Source organism: Aspergillus mulundensis (genome assembly GCF_003369625.1).
Source record: "Aspergillus mulundensis strain DSM 5745 chromosome Unknown scaffold_0, whole genome shotgun sequence".
Taxonomy (NCBI): domain Eukaryota; kingdom Fungi; phylum Ascomycota; class Eurotiomycetes; order Eurotiales; family Aspergillaceae; genus Aspergillus; species Aspergillus mulundensis.
This window is the reverse complement of record NW_020797888.1, coordinates 1,238,066-1,252,887: the sequence shown is the minus strand read 5'-3', so window position 1 is coordinate 1,252,887 and position 14,822 is coordinate 1,238,066. Positions and strand designations below refer to the sequence as shown.

The window sequence follows — 14,822 nt, the reverse complement described above, 5'->3', positions numbered from 1 at the left end:
CCATTGGAACATGTACAGTGTGCCCGAAAATTCGACAGGACGCCACCAGACTAGACCCACTCCCAGCCCTACGCCGTAACGGATCTCCTGAGTTGGTGCGATAATGGGATTCGGTCTGGGTCAAATGAGACCATGTGAACTCGACGAGTCTTTTGCATACCGTAACTGCCATTGATGCAGACAGTCTGGTTCGTTCCAGGTTTCAGACAAGGGTCTGATCGGAGTTGAGCGTGCATTCTGCTGCCGAATTATTGGGATGATTCCGTCGGAGAATCCATCATTGAGTATCGATCTAGTTGTCTGATTGGCGTTAGCGGTGCATTTATCGAGATTCAAGGGTAGTCTGGACTGTTATATATCGATACAGACTATTGAGCAACGTGACCGTCGTATCTAACCCGGGGCATTTGTCGGCCAGGTGGAATAGTGGTGCCGGAGCCAAGCAAGCAGTATAAATGGTATTCTGTAAGTAGACTGGAAGAGTTCACGTATGGACAGAAAAGGAGATGAATCCATGATGAAGGTAATACGTGAAATGGAAATCTGAAGAGGGTCGGACCTGCCGATCGCAAAGAAATCCAGACCCGTCGAGTAACGGACGAGCCTGGTATATAGATGCAGAAAAGAGCGTTGCACTACCGTAGCTTCGCCAGAGGTGTAAGGTCAATAACAAGAAGAGCATGTCACAGCCTCGCCCGCTCATCCACCCACCCCTCCCCCAGCACAAGACTCCCCAAATTCCCCTTAACCCTACCCATAAACCCCTCCATACGGCCGGGGTCATAATACTTCCCATCAAACCCCATCGACAGCGTAACGCGTCCCCAAAGCGAGAACATGCCCGTCCAAGCAGACGGGTTAATCTGGCGCCCCGAATGCACAAAGTCATGCGTCGTGATGCTCGCGTCCCCCGAACCCGAAGTCGAAGTAAAGTGTTTCCCCAGCGGCAACGCCCCCTGCGGACTGAACCCGGGCGCCTGCGGCGCCGGAACAGGCTCGCCCTCGCGCTTCAGCGCCTCGATCACGCGATCCGCCGTGAACGCAAACGTCGAGATGTAGTGCGGCGATGTCAGATGAGGCCCTAGCGCCTTTCGCACCTCCCGCGCGAGATGCAGGATCGTTGTATGCGTTGGCATTTCGGGCTCGAACCATTCGGCCTTGAATGGGACCCAGAGGTATACGACGTCCGCGGCGTTGGGGACGCGGTGCGTCGCTTCCGTCTGCACCCAGCGTCTCGCGTTGCGCGTCATGCCTAGCAACGCGCCGGTCTCGTGGCCGCGCCCGTACGTCTGCTTCACGGCGAGGATTGTGGCGGCGGCCGCGGCGAACGTGATGCTTATTTTCTGCGCTGAGAGGGAGGAGAGAAGGGCGCGGGATTCGGACTCTGTGTATTGAAGCCGGATGCAGTGCGTGCCGTGGGTGCGGGCTGCGGCGTCGGGTTCGGGGTACATGGCGATGGAGTGGGACATCTACAGGTTTATTAGCATGATAATAGGCTGTGGGAATGGTATGAAGATAAAGGTACCTTGTCAGCATAAAGCTGCGTCTGCGCTAGCGCCCCGCGCAATGCCTCCTCCTTCTCTGCCCGCGACGGCCGATACGTCGCCTCGTAGGGCGTCACCGGCGTAACGGGTAGCCGAGATGCAAGACCAGTGTAATCCAGCTCGCGGACATCCAGGCCCCGATCCCCAGGAACCTCCGTCACGCTCTTGAAGAAGTTATTGAAGAACTGCACGGTGCTATAGATATCCGCGAGGACATGGCTGAAGTTCCACACAAGACAGTGACGATCAGGAAACTCCGGATCTGCAGCACCCGCAAGAACAAGATAGAGCATGTTCCGCTTTCCCTTCGTCGGCAAGCGGCGGTTATACGTCATGCTCGCGACCTGCTGCGCTGATTGATGCGAAACAACGCGGAAACTCTCGTCTAGCCAGGCTGCCGCATCGGCGTTAGAGCGCAGCGGCTCGAAGGACATTGTCTGGGGCAGGTCGGTCCCTGTTGCCAGCTGTACGGCGATCTCCGGGTGTGATGCGTGGCATCGGAGCCAGGTGTTGCGGGCGCGCTGGATCAGGGCTGAGACTGGAATGGTCGTGCTGAAGGGGACGCTCAGCGTGAGTTCTGTGTGGCCGTCGCGGACGTTCTGGTTGTAGTTGACGCCTGGCTCGCCGCCGGCGCAGTTGCGAGTCCAGCGGTTGTTGAGCTGGTGCCAGCTTGATGGGGGGGCATTGCTGGTAGGGGGTTGTGGCTGCGTGTGTGAGATTGGGGAGGACATGTTCAGCTCTGTCTTGTGTCGAAGCTAAAGGAGCTGTGACAAAGATCAGGAAGAAGAATGGAGGCTTCGCAGAGTTTCAGGGTGGAACTCGACAAGGACAGGATCAGGAACAGGCACTGTGCCCTAGATCCAGACCAGACGGCTCAACCATGGCAGTACGTACTGCATCCCTGGATCGGAGGTTGGCCACCAATATACAGGCCCACTCTGTACCTGCTGCACGATGATCGACGTTGATCGGCATTAGACAAGAGGATTTGGAAGCGCGTGGAGACGGTGGAGATGGACAACTATGGATTGCCAGACCCGCGAAAGGGGAACGATAGTCCGGCGCACTATTGCCACTTCAACGCTCTACTGCTGCCGATCGTCGCCTTGTCAATAAGCTTGTCTGGCGTTTAATATACCACAAGTTGCTAAGGCGAGGTGTAGGCGCTGCAGATTGATGCAACCACTTCACCATGACTACCACCATCGCAGAACCATACAACATCACACGGCCACACTCTGTGTCTGAATGGAAGCTGTCAGGAACATGCCTGGTCCGCCCTCTCCGCGGCGCAGAGCTGCTCGTCCGGTCCTCAGAGCACTACTGCGATGGAAACGTGCGTCTACCCATCCCGCTGTCCAGAATCATAAGTTCATACCGGTAACCAACAGCCCAGTTCAACCTCACCACCAAAGCAACCATCTCGTCCACCCTAACCGACGCCCAACTCCTCCGTCGCCACCAGGCAGCCTGGTACCGCACCCGCCTCGTCCACCCCGTCATCGGAGTCCACTTTCCCACCCTCGAACAGGCCTCATACGCGCTGCACCAGACCGCAAGCGAAGCAAAACAATGGACACAGCAGACATGCCTCGTCGAGACCAAAACCACAGTCAACGACGTGTACCTCGCCCGCTCGCGCGCCAAAATGGGCGCCATCTCCATGACGCTTGTCCTCGACCCGGCCCGCGGCCCCCGCGGCTGCGTGCTGAATATCTCGCACACCCTCATGAACGCGGACTTCTTCGTCATCGTGCAGGAGTATATCGCGCAGCTGGGCAACACGGAGAACGAGCGCGGCGTCGAGGGGATATTCAACCCGACACTTGAGACTGTGCAGTCCATTTCACCGCGTCTCCCCCAGTCCCTCAGCAACGCATACACCCGCCTCACCCCTAGCCCTACACCCCAAGACCTGCAGGACGCAATGCACGCGTACGAACGCGCGCAAGCTCGCTGGACCCGCCCCTCCATCGGAATCCCCCTGCACCCCAACCACGCACGTAGAACCCGGCACATCCAGAACAAAACCATCGCGTTCGAACCGTCCGAGTCCCGCGCCGCATTCTCGTTCCTGAAAGAATCCGGCCTCAGTCTCACAGCCGCCTTCTTCGCGTCTATGGTCGCAGCAATCGCAACCCGGTACCCTGCCACACCCGAAGAACAGATCGACGGCGCACACCTGTGCTTCCCCGTCCACGGGCGCCGGCGGCTCGACACGGACGCAACTGAAGACGGCGCTGGCCCCGTGCGCATGCCCATCATCCCCTGCAGCGCGTGGGTATCATCGCACGAAGCAGACCTGACCCCAACCAGCCAAAAAGGGCTCATGCGCCTCGCGGCGCAGATCTCCCGCGCAATGAACGACGAGGTCTCGTCCCCGCACGTCATCGCCGTGTTCGAGCAGCTCGGCCCGGAAATGGCGAGGGCGATTGCGGACGCGTCTACGGCCCCGCCAGAACCTCCTGCTGCTGGGTGTTCCGCCGCCCGCGGCCGCCCAACGCTAACATCGCAAGGGCAGTTCTCGAACGCGCGGGACAGGCTGGCGCAAACGCAAACAAAAGCGGACGGAGAGAACGGGGAGGGGGGGACGGCCATGAGCGACTTCAACTCGGGCGGGCGCACGACGGATCCCAGCGTGTGCTTTGCGCTGAATAGCTTCCGCGACGAGCTACGGTTTAATTTGCTGTTTGATGAGAGGTTCTTTGGCTACACGGAGACGATGATGCTTGGGTTTGAGGTTGCGGGGTTGTTTAGGCGGTTGGTTGGAATTCATGGGGATGGGGATGGGGATGTGTCGCTGGGGTCTGTACGGGCGAGGTTATGAGTGGACCTAGGCAATCCATCATTTCGATCTTGCTTATGGCATTCTTTTCCCTCCCGAGTCATCTGGGGCCTGCGGGCGGGCTTCTAGTTTGACTCTAGTCTGAGGTGTGTCCTCGATGGATTTCTCAGGCTGGAGGTCGCGCTGTCTTCTTCTTGTACCATAGGTACCCTTATCTTTCTCCCTTACTTGTACATAATCTTGAGTCTTACGTTCTCTCAACTATTCTACTGCCTATATTTCTGTTTGAGCTTGACACTATGAGTGGAATACACCCATTACCTGCAGTGCGATGAATGTAGGAAATGATTTCCGACTCCAGCTCCCCGTTGCACGATCGAATGCAGCAGCAGCCAAAAGGGCAATTAGACATTGGCAATTATACGTATGTTCTACAGGAATCAATAGCGTCAAGTAACGTGTCTTGTTGGGACTTGACCCCTGTCTATCATAATTCGGTATTCTAATCTACAAATGAAAACAACATAGGAAACAGGCTACCTAGATCCTGGCAGCAGGTATCACATCACATCAGGAATAAATCATGATCTCCTTGACCTCGCCCTCTTCCTTGGCCTCCAGGACAGGCGATAACGGGGGTGTCAACTCCAGCTCAGACCCCAAGCCCGAGTCACTGGCCTCAGACACCCTCTTCCCCGGATCTCTCATCTCATTCTCAGCATGGAAGAGCACGATCTTTGCAGCCGCAGCTGGCCCTCCAGCCATTTGACTTCGGAATGCCCAAGCGCGGCAGTTGCGTTTGTATTCGTCCCACTTCGGCCCTAGTAGGGTCTCGATCTTGAGACGGATATCGTCGGCTTCGATGCGCGGTGGCCGGGCGCTGCGCAGGCCCAAGCCAAACCTCTCCGCGTAGAGCCCGTACTCATGTGTGTCCAGCCATTGGGAAAGCACCAGCTGGGGGATGGCGAAGTGCACGGCTTCGTTGAACGAGTTGCCGCCGCCGTGGTGGGCAAACGCCTTTAAGGCGGGGTGGGTGTAGACCGATTGCTGGTTCTGGATCCACGAGGTTAAGCGGATATAAGGAGGCAATTGGGCCATGTCGTCGAATTCGACCTTCTTTTGCTCAGATCCGGGGGTTGCTGTGGAGTCGTGGCGAATGCGACCGCGACTTCGACTGCGAGGACGGCCGTTGATCTTCACAAGGAACCGTACGCGGCCTCCTAGGTTTCTGTATGCTGCTTTGAAGCCCGCAACACAGGCTTCGAACTCGTCGCTCTCCCAGATAAACATTGAGCCCATGTTGATGTAGACGACGTCGTGGCCCATGTACGCTGCTTCGTCCATCCATTCGAGTTCGGGAAATGTGGTGGCCGGTAGCTCTGGATCTTCAGAGACACCAGCGCCAACGAAGACAAACTTGGAAGATTGCCTGGGGCAGTCGATCATCCCCGGGGTGTTGAAGTGGATGCCCGCCACGCAGTGGTCGTCGCTCCAGTGTGGTGGGAAGTGCGCCGAGTCGCGGTTGGCGCCGTACGATCGCAAACCCAGCTTCTTGATGATCTTGTGCTTCTCTCGGCGGTCGCGGTGGGTGCGGCTGTGGATGGATTCGCTGAGGGAGAGGTAGAGGTCTGCGCCATGTTAGAACTCTCCTTGGATCTAGAGAGGTGGGTGCGTACTCTCGAAAAACGTCCCCCAGGACCCACGGCGGTTCCATGCAACGACATGCGGATCAAAAGCTCCCGGTAGTGCGCTCAGTCCTGGAGAGCAGGGGATTGTAAGGATGAATTTTCGCTTCGTCAGGCGGGTTCCTGTTACACATGAGGGCGACAAGGCGTCGACGCAGACTAGCTTGTTAGCGATGGCGGGCATTTACATGATACGAGAGAGACTCACTCATATCTGGATCAAGCGCATTGAGATGGTCGCGCACCCTGATGGCCGTGGCGGCGTGTTCCTCTGCTGGGCCGAGCGCGCATTCAATGCACGTTTGCAGACTGACGGGGTCGCCGGGGACCCTGCGCATCAGGTGCATTCGCTCCTGGATGAACGGTGTGCTAACGAGCTTGTCAGCAGGATCTCCGTGGTTAGCAGCGTAGCATGGAAACATACACATCATCCACCGTATGCCCGCTACCAAGACTAATGAACTGGATTGAGTCTCGATGGCAATGCTTCTGAGCCTGGCGAAACCGATTGATCTTGGTTCGACATGACTCCGCTGAAAGGAATGTGACGGCGTGTCCTTGGGCCACGAGCTGCTCGGCCGTTGTAAGCTGAACGTTGAGCTCGCCCGAGGCCGGGTTGCTCAGGAAAGCAATGTGCATGGAGATGGACGGGTGATGACTCGGTCAGGCTGGTCGAGGATAGTGAGAAGGCTCAAAACTCCGCAGGCAAAGCATGGCGTGAGATTGACAGGTGCAACAGCAGCAGTCAACCACGGGGCCTGCTTCTCGCCCTTTTAAGGGGATCGGCCGGTCGAAGCATTCTGAGGCAGGTTGACGACTGGATCAGCAAAACGTGGCCCGTCTCGATCCACCTGGTACGCAAGATAATAGAGCCAGGGACAGCCTTGCGATTGGAGTTCGTACCAGGGATCGACATGACCTGACTATCGAGCAGGGAAAGACTTATTTCCCGCACGACATCAATGGAGGCAATCCGGCCGAATTGGGAAGTGGCGATGGTCCGAGATCGGCAGAGGGACGGTGGAGCAGGCGCACACTATCGATCTTCACAGTCGACTCTCAGGGACCGCGGATTTGGCTCGGGCAGTTCATGCTGATCGCTATTCCATCTGCCCGTCTGCATCTGGCTATCTCGCTGTCAGTCTGCTATCTGCTCCGGCTGATCAGATCCAACCACTATCAACTTGCGTCTACGTCTACGTCCACATCGTCAGGACTTGAACTGCCCCTGTTATTGCATCCCTTGCCCCTTGCACTGCTTTCATCTCCATCTCGTTTTTATCCTGCTTCTTGTCTCCTGCATCTTTGCTTGCCAGATTCGGAGTCGCCATGGGTGCTGATGACTACACCGTCGTCCCCCTTACCCTTTTGGATGCGACCGTGGGAAAGTGAGTTGCTCATTAAAATACGGAATGGAGCATTGCTGACGTGTGAAGCGCCGATATCATTGTGCGTACCTGGCTGACCAGTTGCCGACAATTTACTATACTGACATGACTGCCAGGCCAGAGCGAGCTTCATCTTTGATGCACCGCTGTCATTCGAGAAACTGCAGGAAACATGGCACCAAACGCTGAGCATCAGACCCATCATGCAGTCGCGGATACGCCGCTCTACAACAGCCCCCTCAGGGTTAGAGTACCACGTCTTGACGCCTAGTGGCATGGAAAGGTACTTGCAGAGCCAGAAGCAAGCACCCGACCATCTAAAAGACTTCTTTTGCCTCGACGAATGTGATCGCTCCATCACCGACTTCTGCGCCGGCTTTGGAGTCGGTCCCAGCGCACCGAGTCACTCATACAGAGTCTTTGTTGCCGACAGTGCCTGTTCAGCGGACGAAAAGCGTTGCATGGCCTTCAACGGCGCACAGTCTCTTGACGAGATTCTTGACGGTGACCGGCCAGCTACAACAATCCAAGTCACCCGATTCCGAGATGCCACACTCATCACTGCCTCTCTCACCCACCTCATCGGCGACCTGTTCACCGTAAAGGCTATCTTCAAAGGCTGGGAAAGCACACTGCACGGCAATCCGCCTCCGCCATTTGAAGGGCTCGGACGAGACCCCTTTACTGCCTACGGACCCGGAGGAGAGCTCGCAGGCAACGACATCAACTCCAGCCGGCCTCCATTACCACCAGGCTGGCAGATCTACGGTCCAATCGACAAAGCTCGCTTTGCGTCTCGGCTTCTATGGGACACCAAGATCTCACGGCCCGAAAACACCATCTCTCAAAAGTACATCTTCGTCTCCGCAGACGAAGCCCAGCGCTTGGAGGAGGAAGCAAAGCAGGACCTGGCCAAGCTGCAAGGGCAGCACCCGGCCACCGTCACCCGCTCCAACGTCCTATACGCCTGGCTCCTCAAAAACAGCACAACCCATCTCAGCCCAAACGAATGGAGCGCCCCCGTCACAATCGTCAACACCCGCGCCCGCCCCCCAACCGGCATGACGCCGCAGTCCGAATCAACCGCCTCCTTCCCCTCGCACAACTGGTACGGCGCCGCAATGGCCACCGGCCTCCCCAGCCTAAAAGCCCACACGCTGCGCTCCATGTCGCTCGGCGAACTAGCCCTGCACATCAAGACCGGGATCCGCGAGGCCTCAACACCCGAGAACACGCGCCGCTTCCTCTCGTACACCCTCCACAACAGTCTCTGGAGAAAACCCTCCGGCAAGCTCGCGCTCTTCTGCCCGCCCGGCCATAACTGGTCCGGCCTGACGGATTGGCGGCTGATCCAGCTGCAGGATATGGATTTTACGCCTGCTCGGTTAGATGGGGACGCGAAGGTTGAGGTTTGTGCGTTTAGCACGCATATGCTCACGGCGTTTTCGCAGCGCGATCGCTGGGTTTGTATGGGGCAGGCTGGGGGCGGCGTGTGGTTTGTTGGTATTGCCGGTGATAGGCAGTGGGATGATCCCAGGGGGTTTGGGAAGTATCCTAGGCTTCAGAGGAGGGTGAGGACGAGTAGGCTTTAGGTTGTTACTCGATTTGGTTGGTGGTTCGTCCTTCCAAGTCTGACATAATAGACAAGATTCATATGCATGTAAGATTTTGTTAAGGGTTTCCAGGAACACAGCAGGCTATCCCCAGACTCGCTATTCCCTCGAGATCAGGGGTATAGATATTACATTGGAGTCCAGGTGCAAAAATACCTTGCTACACCCTCGTAAACGCGAGCTCAGACACTTGCAGAACAAAGTATGAACACCCCTCAAACAATACAAACCCAATTCATAGGCGCTAGATGATGGGAAGCTTTTTGCTATCCATCCCTGTCCAAGCCCGGCCATCTCGGTAGCCTTCCTTTCCTGTCCACTAGCTAGCGGTCTGCTGTTCGCGCCAGGCAATTCCGCGTTATCCAGTCCGTCCTTAGCCTGTCAAGCTACCTGGAGGCCCGCCTTGTTGCGAGTCCTGAGATCGAGTTGGTTGGACATATTAGGTATTGTAGTCCTATTAGGGAGCCTGGTGGGTTTGCGTGGATAGGCGGCCTTTGTCATAGTGGAAGCCATTCATACCTTACGTGGCCAAAACACTATGTAGATAAAGGGCGAAGCAAAGGGGTATCAATGTACGCGCCCCCTTAGGGAGCCCTGGCACAGGAAATGGGGAATCCCAGGGCATCTACTGGCTTATGTTAAATGCGTTGATGTTAACGGAGGTATCTATATCCTCCTGCATTGGTGCCCCGGTATTGAATTGGTCCCGCTACAAAAGTGGCAGCCTTCTCGAGACGCAAAAACACGTATCTGGAGCCTCAGGTGTTGGCTGCCTAGTCCGTTAGGTAGCACATTGGGCTGGGGGTTTCTGATCCGGCCAGGCTTTAGCGTTTTTATTGCTGTTAGCCTACCCTAAGTAGGCTTCTGTTTTGTGTATATAAGGTAGGTAGGTACCTACCTAACGTAACTCAACCCCGCCTTATCGATGTGCACCGCTCCTCGTAACCGCCCTACCACCCCCATGCGCCATGCTATATAAACTCCCAACCGAGCTGCAGCTCCAAATCCTCTTTTACCTTACACTGGACTATCATGGGCGACGCAGATACCGCACCCCTCTTGCGCCTCTCGCGGCCGTCAATAAACAATGGCAGGCTCTGGTGGAACCGCACACTTTCTCCGCGCTGGCTCTGTCGACGACACGGCTTGCTGAGTTCATGCACATCGTCGTTCCTAGGCGGCAGCGGTACCTACGCAAAATCGAGTTCCTGGTTGTACTCCCAGTGCACCTACCAGACCTTGACCATGAGATCGAGATCGCTCGCGATAATCGCGTTTTCACGGATTCCATCCAGCAGCTGTTCTGCCTCTTACATGGTTCGTCGCTCGGGCTGAAGAAGGGGGCGAACCTCAGCCTCACCATTCAAGCCCGCGCACCCAGTGACTGCGATAGAAACTTTTGGCATTGGGGGCCGAATTACCTTGAATTTCTAGATGGAACAGATAGCCTGCCCGGTCTGCCATTCATCAACCATCTCGAAGTCAGGGGGCACTATGCCACGGGGAATCGAAACGTCGCGCCGGATGTGACGCCTATCCTGGTGTCTCGGCTTCCGGGCCTCCATACCGTGCAGGCTCAGCATTACGGCAGGCTTTATAGTTTGCGGAAAGATTACAGAGAGGGTAAGCATCTTCCGGGCCGTCTTCTCGCACTGCCTCGACATCAACATTAACGTGAGAGGGGATCGGAAACCAGATTTCGCTTCCCAACTCGCCTGTTGGCCAGCGCAAGTGCAGAACTTAGACTTAAAATACGACTCAAGCGGGCCGTTTTTCATGGGCGGGCATATCCCCGCGCACTCCGAACCGGGCCGGGACAGCATCTGCACGGCGCTCCACTCAGTCTCTCAATCCCTTGTTACCCTCAAGTTACGATCATTCATGGTCGCCCCGGAACTCTTCTGGCCTTTGGATCCCCCGGCTAATTACCGCCCGTCGTGGCCCCGCCTCACGTCCGTCATCATCGACTACGTCAACTATACTGCGTCCGGCCGGTACTTATTCGACCCGGACCCGGAGTGGTACGAGCTAGATCCGACTTGGGGGAGACGCGATGCTCCCCGGATCAAGCCCGTGCATGGGCTTCTCAATGATCTATATCGGGCTGCGGGGAGAGCTGCGCAGTACATGCCGAAGCTTGAACTGATGCTTTTGGAGTCAGACATTTGGAATCAGCCGGATACAGTTGATGAATACGGTGAGCGTAAGTCGCCGGGTCATTTGTTTATATATCGGAGGGATAGGGCGTATGTGTTGTGGGCTAGCTCGAGCGAGTTTGAGATCGATCCTAATGTGAGAGAGGTTTGGGAGGAGGTTGCGAGAAAACATGGGATTCCGCAGTGCTTAATCCTGGTATGTCTTGCAGTTCATCTAGTGCACGAACTTGGTAACTAACTGGTATTGTTGAGATAGAATCAGCGGCAAGATCAGGTTTCAGTTCACCCAAACTACTTTGATGGCGCTGGAATTGCCGGGGCAGGATGACATCTGAGTATGATTGCAGCACAGATCATGAAAAGTTTATATCTGAATATATACTTCACCGTACACTACCAGCTGCAGCACCTAGAGTCAATAAACATTCAATCAAAGGTTTCCTCGGATTCCGCCTTGCAACCGTAGACGGTCCAAGAAGGAACATACCACTGGTACTTCAACCGGATGCATCCAAGACATACCCAGCTGACAAACCAGCCTGTGTAGTTGCATCATGGTCCCTGAGGCTCCGAACCATCCCGCGATTCCGGCCTTCTGATTGGCTCTGCGCTGCGGCCCGGGAGAGCCTCGGCGGGACCTCGGGAGTCGGGAAGCTGGAGCTTAATAGAGGTCGGGCCTAGAGCCTCATCCAGGCACCCATTGAATTCTGATTTCTGATAGGACAAGCCCCGAGACAAAGAAAACTAACTTACCTAGCGCACCGCAAAAAGACGCGCCTGTCCCTGAAACCTCGCGCAAAACATTTTTCTTTTCCTTTCTCCCAACCAACACCACAGGCCTAACAAGCCGCCATCCATACTTACGGTCCACCATGCCCCCGTCCAGCATCATCACCACGCCTCTGTCCATCCTCCTTTTATCAGCATGGACAGGCACCGCTCTGATATTCACAGCCCTCAACGCCGTCATCGCCAGCACAACAGCCCTTGAAACCATCGGCTCCACGTCTCTCTTCACGTACCTCCTCTGTCGTCTCTATGTCGCATTCACATCGCGCGAGAGCACCTCGCTGCCGCGTACCCTAACAAACGCCTACACGCACTCGCGCACCGCCGCAATCACCCTCCTGGTCTTCGCAGCCGCATGGCTGCATCAGCTCTACCAGCGGGTCCTGATGCTCATGGTCGTGACGTTCTTCACAATCGGGCTGAGCATAATAATGCATCTTGACAAAGTCGCTTCCGCAGCCGGAGGCAAGTTGGTCGTCGCGGATGGAGCTGGTCCGGTGCCCATGCCCATGCGCATGTCCGGCACTGAAGCCTTCAAGAAGGAGTTTGGGTTTGAGGAGCTGGAAACTGAGTTGGAGGTGGATTTTGCGAATGTCTTTGAGAGTATGCCGACGGGGCTTTTGCTGTGGGGTGGACTGATGCTTTGGGTGGGTTTTTTGTCGCTGGGCGTTTACTTGCTGTGGGTTGGGTATCGCGCTGTGAAGGGCGTTTTTGGGGAGTATGATGCTCCTGCTCCCACGATCATGGCGCCGGCTGTTGAGTTGCGGCCGGTTCGGGCTGCTGATGCGGCGGATAGCATTGGCGTTCGGGGTGGTAAGCCCGGGAATCCTGGTCCAGGTCTTCAGACTGCTCAGGGCGCAGAGGGCGCATATAGTGCTCAAAGGCTCCCAGCCTTATATGAAGCGCAAGGGGGCCAGGCTTTTGACGCGCCGCGCAATCACAATGTCGCGGCGAGTCAGGCTGCCGCTCCGATACGCAACGATGCCGGCCCCGGGTTCTGGATCAGCTGGGGCTAACTTGCTTGACCTTTCTGGCTGCCGTTACTCCCTTTGAATATAACTTTGCTGAACGTACAGTGTACAATTAGTAGTCATCCCTGCCGGCAGAAGGGAAGTCTGCAATGAGTCGGGGTAACCAGGCCCTGCTGATTCCAATGACCATCCGTGGGATCAGGGAAGAGCAATAGTGTACAATAATGATATTATTACAACAGCCCAACGAAAACCCAGACAAGGCCCAAGACCCCCAACATTCCCGTCCACTCGATGGACTCGCGCATCCCGAAATTCCGACAATTAACCGGAAAGTCCGCCAGGCCGCCCTCGAACTCCTCGCAACGGCCCAGCGCGCGCGCCGCCGCAGTAACATTCTCCACGGCCTCAGCCGTAAAGTCCAGCGCACAGGGATGCGGACGGGTATGATTCACGACAGGACAGTCCTGGGTCGATTCAATGCGATGCGGGGGCGAGACCTCAAACGCAACGGCCCTCCGAGGCTCCATCTCGCAATCCCAGTCTGCCAGCAAATCCACGCTCTTCCCACCCTCGTCAATTGCAAAGATGACGCTGTTCCATGGCTGTCTGGCGGAATGCTTTTCGGGATTCCCCGGGTCCGTCAGCGAGCAGTTATACTCGAACCCGAACCGCCACGCGAGCTCCCAGTGGCCCGTTGAGAAGTTCCGCAGTTTAAGTGGGAAGTCGTGGAAGAAGATGGGATCTGAGGGCGTGGGTCCGTGCGAATACATGTCGTCCCAGTCCTGGTTTTCCGGGAAACGGCCGTCGCCTTCAAACACGAAGATCGCGGAGTCGGCTAGGCGGAGGCGCCAGTAGAGGGTGAAACCGTACGGGTAGGCGGTTGTGGCGTTCTGTAGACCCCATAATAATGGGAAGTATTTCATAGGAGCATAGGTTTCGTTGTGGGGGAAGATCAGGTCGGCTTCGACAACGGATGACGGTGTTTGGGATGCTGTCGGCGTGAGAAAGAGTGACAGTAAGCAAATGAAGAAGAAAGGAGTGAAAGCCATCCCTGGGTGGCAGTATTAGACATGAGCAAACTAACGAAGGACCGAGCGGACCAGGGGGTAAGTTGGGGCGGATATGGGAAATATATTAGGGGACCCTCGACTTGGCAGCGTCCAACGCGTTTATCGATGTAACCCTAAGGGCCCTGTCCACGCCGGAGATTGCCTCCATTGAGACTGGCGGAGGCAGCCAAGAAGCTCGGGGGGTGGTTAGCCCCTGGGCGCATCGCGGGCGGCGCCATGCTCTGGAGCTCCGGGGCCGTCCGACGGTCCGGTTCTTGGGAGATCCGCAGGGTCACTACGGAGTAGGGCGCGCGATAGTTACAACTCCTTTAAAACCTAGTTCTGCCGGCAGAACTAGGTCACGTGGGTAAATATTATTAAAACACGTATATTTTAGCATCACGTGTTTATTTAGCTTAACACGTTGGGTGTAATAAAAGTTAACTATACTTATTATAAACTAAAACTAGTTTTAAACTAAGTTAATATAAAAATACTAATAATTTAACCTTATATAAATACTTTTTTTATTATTATAAACTTAAAAATATTTTTAAATTTTATAAATTTTTTTTCGCAGGGCCTTGCAAGGCTAAAATATATTTTTATTTTAATATATACTAGTTATCCTAAGGTTTCTGGATTATTTTCCTTTTATATTATATATATATTTTTTTAATATACTTTATTTAGGCTCTGCAAGTATAATAATTTATTAAATATTAATATATAATTTAATTTTTATACTAATTATATTAATATTTACTATAAATATTATTAATATCTATTTAAAATATTTAATTTTTAATTTTAAATTAATAATTTAATTAATAATTTAT

General features: G+C 55.0%; 7 protein-coding genes across 7 annotated transcripts; 4 read left to right on the top strand and 3 right to left on the bottom strand.

The window, feature by feature from the left end:
• Nucleotides 1–683: 683 nt before the first annotated feature.
• Nucleotides 684–2,275, bottom strand: DSM5745_00340 (uncharacterized protein; the record flags this gene model as incomplete). The annotated part of the gene is made up of 2 exons (XM_026742356.1): nt 684–1,469; nt 1,526–2,275. 2 exons carry the CDS (start codon nt 2,273–2,275, stop codon nt 684–686), a joined length of 1,536 nt encoding a protein of 511 aa, XP_026608201.1.
• Nucleotides 2,276–2,736: 461 nt separating this feature from the next.
• On the top strand, nt 2,737–4,371 carry DSM5745_00339 (uncharacterized protein; the record flags this gene model as incomplete). Its single annotated transcript, XM_026742355.1, has 2 exons — nt 2,737–2,880; nt 2,941–4,371. The coding sequence occupies 2 exons, from the start codon at nt 2,737–2,739 to the stop codon at nt 4,369–4,371; spliced, it is 1,575 nt and encodes a 524-aa protein (XP_026608200.1).
• Nucleotides 4,372–4,899: 528 nt separating this feature from the next.
• On the bottom strand, nt 4,900–6,653 carry DSM5745_00338 (glycosyltransferase; the record flags this gene model as incomplete). The annotated part of the gene is made up of 4 exons (XM_026742354.1): nt 4,900–5,957; nt 6,006–6,173; nt 6,223–6,383; nt 6,439–6,653. The coding sequence occupies 4 exons, from the start codon at nt 6,651–6,653 to the stop codon at nt 4,900–4,902; spliced, it is 1,602 nt and encodes a 533-aa protein (XP_026608199.1).
• Nucleotides 6,654–7,343: 690 nt separating this feature from the next.
• Nucleotides 7,344–8,994, top strand: DSM5745_00337 (uncharacterized protein; the record flags this gene model as incomplete). The annotated part of the gene is made up of 3 exons (XM_026742353.1): nt 7,344–7,402; nt 7,451–7,463; nt 7,519–8,994. 3 exons carry the CDS (start codon nt 7,344–7,346, stop codon nt 8,992–8,994), a joined length of 1,548 nt encoding a protein of 515 aa, XP_026608198.1.
• Nucleotides 8,995–10,896: 1,902 nt separating this feature from the next.
• Nucleotides 10,897–11,499, top strand: DSM5745_00336 (uncharacterized protein; the record flags this gene model as incomplete). Its single annotated transcript, XM_026742352.1, has 2 exons — nt 10,897–11,367; nt 11,428–11,499. 2 exons carry the CDS (start codon nt 10,897–10,899, stop codon nt 11,497–11,499), a joined length of 543 nt encoding a protein of 180 aa, XP_026608197.1.
• Nucleotides 11,500–12,043: 544 nt separating this feature from the next.
• Nucleotides 12,044–12,976, top strand: DSM5745_00335 (uncharacterized protein; the record flags this gene model as incomplete). Its single annotated transcript, XM_026742351.1, has 1 exon — nt 12,044–12,976. The coding sequence occupies one exon, from the start codon at nt 12,044–12,046 to the stop codon at nt 12,974–12,976; it is 933 nt and encodes a 310-aa protein (XP_026608196.1).
• Nucleotides 12,977–13,164: 188 nt separating this feature from the next.
• Nucleotides 13,165–13,983, bottom strand: DSM5745_00334 (uncharacterized protein; the record flags this gene model as incomplete). The annotated part of the gene is made up of 1 exon (XM_026742350.1): nt 13,165–13,983. The coding sequence occupies one exon, from the start codon at nt 13,981–13,983 to the stop codon at nt 13,165–13,167; it is 819 nt and encodes a 272-aa protein (XP_026608195.1).
• Nucleotides 13,984–14,822: the final 839 nt, after the last annotated feature.